This window comes from Micrasema longulum, unplaced genomic scaffold (assembly GCF_059751315.1).
Source record: "Micrasema longulum isolate JH-2025_06_02 unplaced genomic scaffold, ASM5975131v1 h1tg000251l, whole genome shotgun sequence".
NCBI classification, from domain to species: Eukaryota; Metazoa; Arthropoda; class Insecta; order Trichoptera; family Brachycentridae; genus Micrasema; species Micrasema longulum.
In genome coordinates, this window is record NW_028277456.1 from 120,692 (window position 1) to 136,457 (window position 15,766).

Genomic DNA, 15,766 nt, shown 5'->3' on the forward strand with positions numbered 1-15,766 from the left:
ATTTTCCGTTTAACGATGTAACTTACTTAGTTCATAGACCCACAGCAAACGGATAGTTATTGCAGACAGACTTGGGTGAGATCATACACCGGAAGGATTGAAATATTCAATATTCCAAGAAATAATGAACAAAAATATCTACATAAATTTATTGCAACAGAGGGGAAATCTTTTTGAGGTCATGGGGGGTTTAAGCAACTACTTTACACACTGCGTAACATTGTTTAAAACATTGTTGATTGAACTAACTGGTGTAAGAAGTCTAAAAATTGAACAATTGTTTTCAGGCGTTGCCTAGTAGGTGAAATGATTCAGCCGGATGAGTCTCACCCACATGCTGAAGGTTTCAGCTCTTTGTCTTCACGAGAGTCAATAGCTGGAAGAGTTGAGGAAATGTGGATGTTAAAAACTAGGCAGAATGGTGAATATTACACAGCGTGTAAAGTGGCCACTTAAACCAGCTAATGGCAGGTCGTAAGCCCTAAAAATGCCTAGACTTCCATATTACCTTATCAAAAACGTTTTCCCTCTCTTTTGCAACAAATTTACATCTAAATAACTCCCTAGGAAACCAGCCTGTCTAAAAACATTTTGACACACGCAAAACACCGTTAATTAAATTTAGTCCATTTTAAATTTACCGTCACGTAGTTAATTACCTCCTACTATCTTCGCGAAATCCTCTAGTTTTTTTAAGCAAAATCTGTGAAATTATGTATGCGGTAAGTAAAATAGGAACTAAAGTAAAAACAGTATTTAAAAAAAATCAATTTATGTTTTTGACAAACGTCCGTTTAAAAACACAAATGCTTGTATTTTTAAAAACAATAACGAATTTTTGTGATCATAATAATGCAAATATACAAATGCATCAATCGAAAATGATAGAAAAGTTATCTTAAATCGCAACCGTTTGTCAGTGCATGTTTTTACAAAATACACTACTTAATTCTCGATCTTTAAAATTTTATTTGATGTTCGTTTTAAGAAAGCGGTGAAATTACGGGATTTACATCCAGCTTGACCCGACTACCGCGCTTTATAGACATTTCCTTATAATCCCCGGCGTTTAAGAAGATTCTCGATCATCGCGTGTTCGGAGGAAGTCCGAGCTTCGGATGGCGGACCACTTTTTGTGAGACGACAATTTCTGACCGGCCATATTTTCGGAAGTGTGATGAAGTCGGGTTGGGCGGGTCGAGAGTATTTGGGTCCGCCCGCAGCGACAGTCGGCACCGCACCGCCCGGCGCCCGCCCATCGCTCTCCTGAGGAACTTTCCTCATTACGCGACCGAAAAGTCCGAAATTCTAGTGCGCCTCTGCCTACTTCCTAATGGCTCCACAATTGTGAAGTGATCTTCCAGGAATACTTCCTCCTCGAGTGCTGCAATGAGTGTTAGTGCTTGCATTATCCGTTTGTTAATCTGCGTGTACACACATACCAAATATATTATTACGTGTCATATATTATAAACGTCAGCGTCATCTCATGTTTTATTTTTAAATAGTTAAATATATTTAAAATAAAACACTTTGTATGTATAGACCACCCACGAGTTAAATATACAACTAAGTTCAGATATTCTGATTACCCATCATCAGCTGTAACTATTAACACCTGATAATGGGTAATCATAATACCTGAAACTAGTTGTGTGATAATATTATTCTCGTGTGTTGTCTATAATATATATGCAAAGTGTTTTATTTTAAAATGTTTTAATATTTAAAATGTTATTCCACAAAGGACATGCTGAAACAATATATAGTTAAAAATACTTGGTGACAATGTTGCCAGCAATAAGGCGCATACCTGCATAATCTTATTAAAAAACTATATATGAAAATAGGCAACGTACGAGTTTTGAAAGTTTCTGGATTCATGTTTGCAGAAGTTCCCTGAATTTGAAATATGTTGTTGACTAAAGTTATCAAATATCATCCAGTTTAAGAAATTAGTCCTGAAGATACTTTTGTTAATACCTAGTTTAAAATGAGCGAAGTGAACGAGTGAGGTTTGTTGCAAACCAATTCCTAGAATCGTGACCTAGGAAAGAAGATTTTGAAGTACTAATTTCTTTATAATTGAAGTATTATTTAGTAGTGATAATGACAAGATGTTTGTATATTTATTACATTGACTAGAGAATCGGCTAGCCACGGGCCACGGGCCACGGGTAGCGGGCGGGAGGCGACAGACAGCAGTACTCGTGACTCAGTGTGCTTGCATTTATTTTGAGAGCGAGCGGAAGATGTACCACAGTAAATAATACACAGCTGTAAATACACCAACTTACTATTCTTCACCTTTTACTCGTTCCTATCTTACCTATCTACCAATAATGACATTCCCGTCATCCTTTAAAACTTTACGTTTGTTGAGCTATCTTGAGAAGTGCAAAAATATATGCCTGTAAAATGTGCGACAAAACAACACTGTCAAATACAATAATTTTATGCCTGAAAAGCATTAGTACCTAGTACCCATAACACAACCTAATACAATCTGTCATGTAGGTAGTTAGTGGGTAGTTGATATTTGCGTCACTAAAAGAAATTTCTACTATACAGACATAATAAATGGATACTTATAATTTATTGGTGTCCTTTTTTCCATGTGAATTATTTTTATTGAGTTGGCAAATTCCGAATTTAGTTAAAAATATATTTCATTGAAAAGTAAGAATTTAAGAAAAGGTTTGAGCCAAAGAAAATTTTGAGCCAAAAGAAGCTAGCTGCATATTTGTGGGAAAGGGTCTGCGTATTATAATTTAAAAAAACAATTGGCAAATATGTCATGTCAAAAACACTGATCACAGGGTAATCAAATGTACCGACCCAAAGGTAATATGCATAGAATTAAGAATAGTCCAGAAGGAGCGTAGAATCATATTTGAATACATCGGACTGTGTCCAATAATTCCCCCACTATGCCTCACTTTCGCCGTGCGCGTTCGTGATCTCGCCGCGTAATGTTGCACGAGGGGAAAAAATATAATTATAGCACAAATGTAAGGTAAAAAAAAAGCAATCTGTTGATTTCCCTAAAATTTTATTGTGTACGCGGAAATATTGATTGACACATTGATTTAATAAGAGTAATTGAATTAATGAACTTTAAACTTAAAATATAAAACAAATTTTATTTTACATAAAACGGATACTTTTATATCATGTTAAATAATATTTGATGTTTTAAAGATAATGTTAGTCAAATGTCCACGAGTTGTTTAATCCGAGATCCATTTTTCATTAGTTCTCTCATTAGATGAGTAAAGTAAAGTAAAAAAAAATATTACCAACGAAATGTTCATTTTGTTTCTTCGACAATCTGACGGATGGAAAAATAATTCCATTTTTAAGTAATGCATTTGTTACATACACATTTATTTGTTAATTACACATGAAATGTGATTGCGTCCTGTTTCTTTAAGATCCTAGGAGTATTTTTACACTTTAAAAGCGACGTCTAAAAAGAAACTAATGGGTCAAAACGTAAACCTACTCATTTATGAGTAATTTAGTCGCCTTATGTTTGATGTGCGGATGCGGTTTCTGGACTATTCCTAATTCTATGTTTACAGGTATATTGTAATTTTTCTTCACACATAGGCACATTTTCGGACTAAATTTCTAACTGTGGATCAGTAAAGTTGTTACACCTTAAAAAATTAAATTGAAAAAAAAAGCTAATAGTATTGTTGGGTTTCGTCAAAATGGGCAATACAGGTAAATTTATTTTTCTTAATTCGTGAATCCCGTTGTACGCAACATTTATTTTACTTGAAGTATTTTTTAAATTCACTTTTTTAGCGCAACTAGCCCTGAGTCGCCATTTTTATAATTTCTTCCATCAATGATTTAATTTGTCTCTCGTTCAGATATCAAAAATATATGTTTAGGTACCTAGGTACATTAATTACGTTAGTTCATGTTTAGACGTTTCTGAATTTCATTGATGAAAACATTAAAAACTAAACGGCTCTTTGACAGTTTTGGTGTCATATTTAGGTATATAATATATTAAAAATAAATGTGACTGCGGAATAAAGTGATTTAGTAATATAAGACTACTTCAGATTATAACAAAAAATTATGTACCTTAGAGGCGGATGGATGCAAATCCAAACGTTAAATGTTCAACCAAAGTCTAAAGAATCTACTTTCTCTAAGTTATTTCTAATAATTTATTTGTATTTTCAGTATCTTAAAACATTGGTTCTTTCATTATAAGACTTACTTTTCTTCAAAATCAATGAACATAATCGTAAACTGGATACAAATATCGAAATGTCATTTCATCAAAATCTGGATTTGCATCCGTCTGCCTCTGAGGTACAGATTTATTTTAATACTTTTGTCTCCATAAAGTTTTTTCCCTAGCCTTCGGCTCCTAAATTTATTAAAAAGGTGATGGTTTCCCCTTTCTATAAATAGTTTTGAATATACATATCTATTAATCTTACGTCTTCCCTTAACCTATTTTCACTTAACTTTGTATTTTAGGAGTAGTGTGATTTTAATACATACAGTATTGTTTTTTTAATTATTTAATAAATATTTATCATCGTCATTCTCTTTCCACACCTAATGGTGCATAGGACACTACATTGGTACACCAATAGCAGCGTATCTTGATCTCTTTTTTTATTACATGAAAATAAAATGGTCAATCTTACGATTCGGGTACCAATCTAGGGACTATGAAATATTCTGGTGTGAAAACACCCTTTTAAGTAATATTTCATATGAATCATGTCGGGAATCGAACCCGAGACCTCTTGCTTGGTAGGCAAACGCGCTGACCATTACACCACGAGGCCGACAAAATGATGTAACTTAGAAAAATATCCTAAAAATAAAACACACGTCGAATGTACCTTTTAGCGCTTCATCAAAAAGGGAGAAATTCGTCGTTTTCTATATTTGTTTTTAATAGTCGTAGTAATAAAATTATACACATAGAAGTAAATACAAAATTACTGTACAAAAAACCGTAAAATGTCGAACGATTTCACTCGATAAAATGTTAAATAATATTCTGTCATCGGCTGCTCAGATATTAGTGCAAATGTATTATCATATTATACGAGTATGTACCGACTTAAAACGAATAAAGATCGCGACGTTATTCACGACTTCGGCATCGTGCTCTAAGTCCTCGTTTTAAAATTAAAGATCTATTTTCACCACGGGAAAATATAAATATGACCACACTCTACTCATTATTTTTTATCATGGCCGGTGCGGCGTCCGATCTTTCAAACTCCCTTGACTTTTTGACAGTAAATTACAAATATTGGCCGTTATCTAGGAAATAATATTAATTTCCGTTCTGAAGCACTAACCTTGAGTAATAATTAGGCCCAAAACAATGAAATGACTATCATCTTTTGAATCCTTCCTAACCTTCAGAAGGTATCACGAATCAATAAATTGGAAAAAAGGATACCAACACATTAAAAAAAAAAAAATATTTAACCAACAACTAATAAAATATTAACAATATGCATTTGAGAAGAAAGTTTCAGCAGATGAAATATCATAGGCAATAATGTCATTTTGTCATAGGTATTTCAAAGAAGGTACCGTTTTTAACATTATTCTTTATATTTCAAGTAAACAATACTACTTAATATATTGAGTTTTTCTACTGACATTTCTTGGTGGAACTGTATTTTAATTACAATAATAAAAATACTTTATAGTTTTATTCCACGTTTATTTATAATTTTTTGCTTGCACTTGTATATAACATAGAAATTTGTTCAGTCTTCCACCAGTCTGACGAAGTCGGTCACGACGAAACCCGGTCACTGGTAAAAAAAAAAAAATTATAAATAAAAGTGGAATAAAACCATAAAGTATTTTTATTATTATAATTAAACAATACTACAATCGAAGTTTAGGAAAAAGAAACAAGCAAAGTATAAACATTATAAATAATTATTATGTATGTAAATTTCATTAATATTTTTGTAGTATTTTACGGAGCACGCGCAGGTACGGATTTCGAAATTTCCCGTCAAGTTCAGTTTGGTCAGTTTTTAATAAAACCCTTGTGACTATTACAATCATAATTATTGTAATCTACAATCATAATAAAAGTAATTGTTCCAGTATAACTAAAATAGATATTGTTTGACCAGTCATATTATTTTGAGAAACAGATAACATAATATGAACAAAACATAATTACGAAATAGAATAGTTAGTTTGCCATAAGACGTATGATAATTGAGTTATAATAGAAGCAATGTTTATTTATTTATTTACTTATTAGTTTATAACAATTTTTTTGAGATATTCATCCCAGGTCCATGGGACTAAAAGTCCTGTGTTTAAATGACTTATAATATATTTTGGATGTTTGTAGCACTAACTTTGTAGTTCATTGTTATATTTTAAAATTACTTTGTTTTATGAACTACTTTTTTATAAGTGGTTCATAAAACAAAGTAATTTTATTTATTCCTTTAAAATATACTACTTTTTTATAAGTGGTTCATAATACAAAGTAATTTTATTTATTCCTTTAAAAAAAGACTTATAATATGTTTGTTAAATTTCACTACCATTCGGTAAGTTTACCATATATGCAATCTATAGTGTTCTACTTTAACCTTTCACAGCATTGGCAAGTCGTGCGATTCTTCATGATTTTCCCGAGTTGGTTTTTCAGAATCTTTCAGATCCGTTCCGACATTTTCAGGATATACCGATGATGAAAGAATTATCATACTGTTCTACAACAACTTGACAATATTTTTCTAGAACAGTTTATAAATATATTACAAACGCTAGTCAAAAACTCTACCAAAAAATATCTGAGCAAATTTTAAACTTAATATATTGTAGTATTTTTAAAACTGCATATTATGACATTACATTACATATTTTATTTGTATGAAATATTTCCAATAAGCAAAAGTGCTGGTTTTGTTTTCTTCCTTAATTGCCATAGGATACGAGTACATACATAAAATCTCTAAGTGTTAAAACCAACCCCATAAATAAACGTTTCATGCCAACTATACACTATACAGGAAATAGATCCCGAGATCTCTTGCAAGGTAATCAGACGCGCTAATCAATAGACCACGCGGTACACGAGGAATAGTTATCATCAGAGTCCTTTAAAAAAATGGATTTGCTGTATTATTGACCTTGCTCACATTTCACAAGTGGATCTTTATTTGAGTAGTTTTGAAAAGGGGAGGTAATTTCGGCTGTGGACCTTCGTAGGTAATTCTCCACGTTTGCTTAATAAAGAGTAAACCACAAAAAAAAAACAAATTTAAGAGAAGCCGAACTATTGATTGACATTAGTAGTAGGCCTTGCGTTTCACTTAAAGAGATCATGGCATTTTGAGTCCTGTTGTTTTTTTTTGTTGTCCTGTTCTAACTACCTCTTATAAGTCATTGTGACTTTTTAGAGTGCATACCAACATTGCATCTTTGTTTCCTATATTATTTATGGTTCTCTTTATATTACATTTGATCACTGAACGACCTAGTTTTGATCAGGTCAAGGTTAATTCGATAGGAAAATATTTGTTTTTAATATTAATTGTTGATTCCCTTTCATACTGCTTCGGGAATACTCATAAGTTCTCTTAATACATTTTAGTCTTGTTAAATATAATATACAAGCGGACCCGTCAGACGTTGTCCTGCCCAAACGTTGCGCATTGGCTTGCCTGCTATTAGCTTGGATAAATTTTTGATTGATAAGTAGGTACCTAAGTACTTGTTTGTGATTAAATTCCATAACTAAAAATGGTTAATATTGAATTTAAGTAGGTTCTTGTTTATTGTTAAATTCTATTCTAAAACAAAAAATTTGTTTTTTCTAATATGGCATTCTTTTTGCAAACGTCAAACTCTGGTCTTCTCACCAACAGAGGGGTGTACTTATCTAGGAATAGGATTTTTTTAAATGTATTGAATTTAATATTATTTTAGTGTTACCAAAAATCCAGTAAAAAGAAAGAAATGAGTAGAAATTTTAACGAATTTAAGGAAATAATCTGATTGAGATCCACAAAAAACAAATGCTATTTGTAAACATTCAAAAACAAAATTTTGTATAGACAAAATAACAACATTTTTTTCATTTTTTTTGTAAATGCATTCTCCTCGAATGCAACCCTGGTAGATCTATGAATAACATATTTATGCTCCTTACTTCTCTTTTACATATTAGATTGAAGATTTTAATACCTACAAACACGCACAGTGCAAAGATCTATATTTCTCTAAAAACTGCACGTAAATCGGTTAACCCGTTTAGGAGGAGTTCGGTGACATCACACGTACAGAGGAATTATATATATATATAAAGGTATTTTTTTAAATATGGCATTATTTTTGCAAACGTCAAACTCCGGTCTTCTCACCAACAGAGGGGGTGTACTTATGTAGGAATACGATTTTTAAAAATGTATTGAATTTAATGTTATATTAGTCTTACCAAAAATACAGTAAAAAGAAATAAATGAGTAGAAATTATAAGGAATTTAAGGAAAGAATCTGATTTAGATCCACAAAAAATGAATGCTGTTTGTAAACATTCAAAAACAAACTTTTTTTATTACACTTAAAAACAACATCCTTCCATTTTTTTGCATATGCATTCTCCTCGAATGCTGGTAGATCGACGAATAAAACATTTATGCTCCTTACTTCTTTTTTACATATTTTATTTATTTATTTATTATTTCACGTTTTTACATAAAACTTTTTTTAAAAATGAATACCTCACTGGGCACAACCCGTGTCGAGGCATTCATTTACATGATTCAATATATTATACTTATAGTGTCTAAAAAATATACCTATATAAAATACATTTAAAATAATACATATTCACATTTAAATCCACACAGATATATATACATATATGACAGTAAGAGAGAAAAAAAAAGATTGAAGATTTTAAGATCTACGAATACGCACAGCGCAAAGATCTATATTTCTCTGAATACCGCATGTAAATCGGTTAAGCCGTTTAGGAGAAGTTCAGTGACATCACACGTACAGAGGAATTATATATATAAAGATAACTACCCTTTCCAGAAACCACGGGAGCAGCAACGACCACTGGCTTCAGATATTGGTGCTAATGGACGTTTTAGAATGCCGAGGATGATGCCGCAATGGATGGTAAGACGCCATTTTATATTATTTTAAAGTAATACGCGAATAAGCTCAAGATTTTAAAAAATAAAACATTTATCCGCTTTTACTTTTTATAAAATATGCACAAAGAAATAGATAATGATCCCTCACTGGGGTAACCCAAGCTGAAAAGACGAAATTGTATGTGTACCTTAAAGGATACCCCGGGACTCACATTGAACGAAATATCTAGGAAACAAGATTTCGTGAATGTGCGATTGTGCGATTTTTAAAGCATTATGTTTGAGATCACTTTAATCAAAAGTGGACAGACTTCAGATTTTCAATTCAACTTAAAAAGAGCATTTATATGATAAAAGTGGACTTCGTAGTTTTATTCACGTATAAAATACCGTATTGAGATAATATCTGCATTTTTACCTTCGAAGCAGCAAAAAGTGGACTCCTGTATTTTATCCTCTAAGACTAAGGTACAGATATTATATTTACATATTTTTCTGCTATCCAGTTTTTCATGTACTCGTATCCTCATCATTTCATAAATTATTTTTTAGTGATTTCTTCGAAAGGGATACATAATTCTAGGCATTTACGAAGCAAGGTCTTCTTTGGTTTCGCTGAAACTCCAATAATTTTAATGGCGAAAATCAAATTTCGTTTTTAAATTTTAATTTAATAAAGCACGATTTTAATTTGAGGGCTTGGAAACAATAACGCATTAAGAAAATTTGAATTTTACTGGTGAGGAAAATCTCTATACAAATCTTTTAAATACTGTTTTTCGTGGTACATAACTAAATTCAATATAATCCGTATATAATCATCATGAATCAATTTTAATTCTTATTCTATTTTTGAATTTTTTCCAACTTCCGTGATACGTCATTCTGGTTTTAGGAACTCTAATTTAATTTGACTATTGTTACATTGTCCCTTTCGCTATACAATCGATTAAAATATTTATTAGCCTTTGTTCATAATATATATGTGTGACGGAAAGTTTTCAAATAAAATATTCTAGTGTACGTACTAACACGCACTAAATTTGTATGCTTACTTGGTTCACCGACAAGAGACAATCAAACATTCGAACGCACATACGTATGTATAACATTTCTATTGTTTTATTTATGTTATTTTTGTTTTAGAGGAATTCTGAGTCTGGGAGGGCTGGCCCCTCGCCCCCTCCGCCCCCTGCCACCCCCGGCTCCGCCCGAAAGGCTCCGCCCTCGCCCGCCTCCCCAGAGCCGGACTATGAAGTGATCGAGTTCCCCTCACAGCAGTACATGAATGCCAATCTCAACCCCGGGGCAGGTTTGTTAGATTTATTCAGTTTCTGCATGATGAACTTCATCCCTACGGGAAACTGGATTTAAAAAATGTTTTCTTACGCACAGTAAAAATAAAAGCATCAAATGAGAAAGTTCAGTGTCTTTTTTTAATTTTTTTATTTGTTAACAGTCTTTTAAACTAAGCCAAAAACAAATTTAAAAAAAATTTACATGTATTTTTAGCGCTATGATTTTTTTATGTTTTGTATTTCTGAAATAAATCCACGTGTGACGTCAGAGGTTGTTCTGTGTTAGTTCTTCCCATTGGTTCGTTTACGGTTAGCCAACCGGATATCCTTCACAGCTGTCACATCATTGGATGGTTCATATGAACCAGTGACGTCAATAAAGTAGTGCGATTTTAATAAAATAACTTTTATTATTTTTTCGTATATGTTCAAGAAACTTTGCAGTACAATTTAATGCTCTATTTTTTTACCGCGCGCAAGAAAACATTTTTTGTATCCAATTTTCCGTAGGGCTGAAGTTCCTCATTGTGCAGCAAAGTATCTTGAAAATGTACGAAAAAAAAAATATTTATATTTTCATGAAAACGAACTATTTTGACCGACGCCGATGTCACTAATTCGTATGAATCAACCAATGGTAAGAGTGTTGTGAAAGATTTCCGGTTCACGATAAGACAACGGACCATCGGCAGAACTGACCGAAAAGAAGCAGAAGAAAACTTGAGGCGTCACACGCGGAGTAATTTCAGAAATAAAAAACTTTAAAAAATCATGGAGCTGATAATACTATACATAATTTTTTTTTTTTTAAATTTTGGTTTAATTCAATAATCTATTATTGACAGATAAAAAATAATTTGAAGAACCCCAAACTTCCTTATTATCAATTCTGAATTCGTAACCCTCTCAAACATGCAGACTAATATTATAAAACTGTTAACCATTACTTCTAGCCAACAATACAAAAAAACACGACGGAAGGCACTGCGACCTGTGCGGGTCATCAGAGCCAGGTGTCCGTTGCCTCAACTGCAATGGGCAGGTGTTTTGTATTTCCTGTGACGATATGTATCACCGCCATCCCAAGAGGCAAACTCATGTTAGAAAGGTAAGCTGATTTCACGTCAACAACGTTAACCCTTTATAAGACAACTAGAACAAAGTGGTACATAATATATCACCGGAATTGAGGTATTTAGTTTCTAATATATCGTGTTAATAATAAATCTTATGTATGTCACAAGAGCATCGTAATGGCGTACACTGGGAGATCAGCCTTCCACTCAGCCATTTCGAACGCAATAGTATAAGCTGAACAAGCACCATGCCTAACCTTTTTGCGAACCTGTCAAATAAATTTACACCTGGAAATACCGCCGTGCAAAACGGAAACGGTCAACGCGTTGTCAGATCAGATTAAAGATGGTAAAGAAATTTAAGCAATGAAATGGGAGTGTGAGAATCCAAGATAAGTCATTTCATGAAAGTGGAGTTAAATTTTAAAAATCAAAGTCGCCCCGCGTTGGGCGCTATTGTGAAGAAATTAAATGGCAGTGTGCGAATCCAAGATAATCAATTCCATTCATCAATCATGATAAAGTATTTGAATTGTAAAAATAAACTCACTGAACACCATTCGAGCGTTAATAATTTCAACTTCCAAACGATTCTCCTGGGTGAATCTGTGAGAGATCTCTAAAAATGGTATACATTTTTGATTTTATGAAATTTCATTCTTGATGGCTGAATTGGTTGGTAGTTACATCTTGAAAAGGGGGCGTAAGAAACTCGATAAGTCAATTTTGATTTTTTAAATTTTACTGGAGTCGGACTTTTATGAAATGACTTATCTTGGATTCTCACACTCCCATTTCATTGCTTCACAATAGATTTATTATGTTTTTAAAAAAACATGTTTATTAGGTTTAACACAAAATATGTGTCCTATAAAGAGTTAAAAAGTAATTACAAACCGCTAGACAAATCCAACAGATTTTGGAACACTTTTGGAAAAGAAAAATACTGTCAATTGTAATAAGTTTTTTTACTATTATTACTAACATTTCATGTTACTCTTGTGTATTTGCATTATGTTTGTTTACATGTTGTTATTCGTTGTCTTATCTGGTTTAGTTTTTTCTATCCTCATCAAAGGATAAACCACGGAGTCACATTTGAAATTAATAAAATGTTCAGGTAACAAGATTTTACGATTGTGTAATTTCAAAAACATGGTAACTTTCGGACCAAATGAGATAATTTCAATCTATAAAGAACTTCAAGGTAAAATAATGATTACTTTGATAATAAAAGTACATATTAAAAAAGCATATCAAGGACTACTGATGTTTTTTTGCGTTAAAACTGAGAGTACTTCAGATTTATATTTCAACTTTCAAAAGTATGACGAAAGTGGGCTTCGGTGTTATATTCACGTATAAAATAACTTACTGCAATAATTTCTACATTTTAAACTTCTAAACGGCAAAAAGTGGACTCCCTATTTTATCTTTTTCATGTCTTTGTAAAAGGCCTAAAAAAATGCGGAGTCAAAAATGAAATGGTCTCTCTATGAGTATAACACATTTTAGATATTTACATGCAATGTTACATTGTAAAGCTCGAGATATCTCGCCTGTGGCACCTAAAGGGTTAAACTTCTATTTTCAATTTATTGAATAAAAAATACGAATAAATGCTCTCCGTCATTGTTGTGATGCAAAATGGAAATTCTGATTCTTACCTCGTTTGTTTTCTAGAGTTTTGGAAACGTCGGTCAAGAGAATATCCGCCCCCCTCTTCCCCCAAAAGGAGTATCAACCCCACCAGTTCCGCCCCCTCGTCGAAATAAGGTATCATCCGCATGTGAAATATCTTAACATTATTGTAAAAAAAAGTCGATTTTAGGAAATAAAATCGTCATTTTCGGGATTTATTTAAGGGGTCAGCTCATATTTGAATAACATGGCTGTTCCTAGAAAAAATATACAGTAGAACTCCGTTTATCTGAACTCCAGTCATCCGGATTGCCAAATGTCCAGATCGTTATCAGAAAATGAAGAATTAAGGATATGCTTTTATTTTCATTTAATTGTGCAATTAACTTTGCTGGACATGTTAAAATAATTTTTTAATGTGGTTCCAATTCGCTGAATTATTTCAAAGGCAATAAAATCTGGCACTCATCAATTGGGATAGTTGGAGATTTACTGTACTTATTGCCGATGTTTAATTCTTTACTAATGTCATTAATATGAATTGAGAACAAAAGAGACTAGGTACTCGTAGCTTAATAAAAATATGTCTCATTTAATTAACATTTTTAATAGAAATCATTTAAAATATTATTAGGAATGGGTAATATTTTATAATATATGCACATTGGCTAAATGCACGTTACTAAAAACATGATTTAAAAAAGCATACTAATCTCCTATAATCTTGCTCGCAAAAATACAACGCCTCTACTAACACATTTAAACTTATAGGTTAAACAACCAATAAGTGTTTTAAAAAATGTAATCATAAAATAATGTCTATATAGCACTATACTCAATTATATTCTCACCTTAAAAAACGCATGTACCACATATCATTTTGACTGAATTAAATAGCACCATAAAAATGAAGCATTGAAATACGTTTGATTTTTTAAAATTGAAATACCTTACTAATTGAATTGCAAAGTGATCACCACACGCGCATGTTTAATTGTCCATAAATAATAATATAAAAATAAATCATTCGAACATAAAGTAATTTCTAAATGTTTATATTCCACAATATTATTATTTCAGTAAAATATTCTTATTGTATATAAAATTTATAATAATCTTATTTTAATAACTATATCCATACAACTTTTAAACGTAGATATTAATAAATATACATTTATGTATTTTCTTAATTATTTTTATTATCTTTAAATTTAAAATAATTAAAGACCTGTGATTCCTAAACGTTTTTTGTTACTTGTGACAATATTGTGATATTAACATGTGCTGTAAAACTTGCGCTATTTGAGAAATATTTTTGCTATCTCTCCTTAATTTATAAAAAAATTATTTAAATCTTATGGCGCAAGTTAAATATTATAAAATAACTATTGTAATGTAATTACCGCTTTTGGTCCCTCTATTTAATAAATGTGAAATAAACAAATAACAAATACATAATAATTTTTATTTCAATGTATTGAACACTATCCAATGAATAGGTAGTAATAAATTGATTTTCAATGCAATTTGTAATGCGTATGAAAATTGCAAACACGAATGCATAAATAAGAAGAAATTATGTCATTTAAAAAACAAAAAACGTTCACTTCACTAAGGAACAGTATAAAAAAAATGCAGTAAGGTGCAAAAATTCACAAAGTTGGTGATTTGAATGGAAAAAAATATGTATTTTTTAAACAACCTTCACTGATCCCTCGATTTACGCTGTACGTCAAATTCTTCTAAGCGTTCTGATTCGTTTCAGAATCCGCGTATCTTTTATACTCATCAATAAATTGTAAATTTTAGTTTAGAGACGACCTTTACATACCATAAGGAATTATTAATTAAAATATTAAATTAATATTTATCATTTTCAAATGAATCAACAATGTGTGAAAATAATGAACGAATTGGTCTTTAGTAACTATTTACTATTTCCGTCTCCGAAACTTTATAGAATATTTGAATTGTTATATTCAGAAAACCATAAGACAACAGAAGCATGTTTCAGGCGTCTACAAAAAAACTATTTACTGACTATTCGGTTGTATGGAAGCGTCTACTTTTTTATTACGATTTCATAAAAAAGAATAAGCATTTTTATTTTATCAATAAATAGACGGTTAGGGGAATTTCATATTTTTAAAAAGAATTTTAATCATTTCATTTTATACAATTCCTTCAATAGATCAGCGTGTTAAAGGAAGATAAGTCGTAACGCAAATCGAGGGATAAATGTGGTTGATGGGGTGTACTCTGATGGAGAATACGTGAGTTTGCTCTTCATTCTTATAAATGTGAAATGGCACCTATCATAAGGACTTTTTGAGCAGGTTTCATCACGAAATGATAACATCGGAGGTTCCCTTAGAAATGTTGCTAGCCCAATAAACGATAGAGCAGCGACGATACAAAGAATGTCGTCTCGAGCACTGCCGGCTGTTCCGAGTACTCAATTTAACAGTGAGTACCTTATATTCAATATTTACAGCAATCAAAAATACTAACAACAAATGTCAATGACTTACAGATCAGAGGCTCGAACCCCACTCTACCACAACTTGATTACCATTTTCTAATAGTGAGTTGTTTAGAACTCAACAAT

General features: G+C 31.8%; 1 protein-coding gene across 9 annotated transcripts in view; it reads left to right on the top strand.

Annotated features, from left to right (window-relative positions):
* The first annotated feature begins 1,174 nt into the window (after positions 1-1,174).
* LUBEL (Linear Ubiquitin E3 ligase) overlaps positions 1,175-15,766 on the top strand; it is a 40,002-nt gene continuing 25,410 nt past the window's right edge. For 7 of the 9 annotated variants that reach the window (XM_088223759.1, XM_088223760.1, XM_088223762.1 and 4 more), the window contains exons 1-6: positions 1,175-1,395; positions 9,079-9,165; positions 10,290-10,455; positions 11,395-11,549; positions 13,201-13,293; positions 15,495-15,624. In XM_088223759.1, the coding sequence (XP_088079885.1) occupies positions 1,390-1,395; positions 9,079-9,165; positions 10,290-10,455; positions 11,395-11,549; positions 13,201-13,293; positions 15,495-15,624 (637 nt within the window). In that variant the 5' untranslated portion in view covers positions 1,175-1,389. The remainder of the gene's footprint in view (positions 1,396-9,078; positions 9,166-10,289; positions 10,456-11,394; positions 11,550-13,200; positions 13,294-15,494; positions 15,625-15,766) is intronic. The other 2 variants (XM_088223761.1, XM_088223769.1) reach the window with 1 other exon arrangement.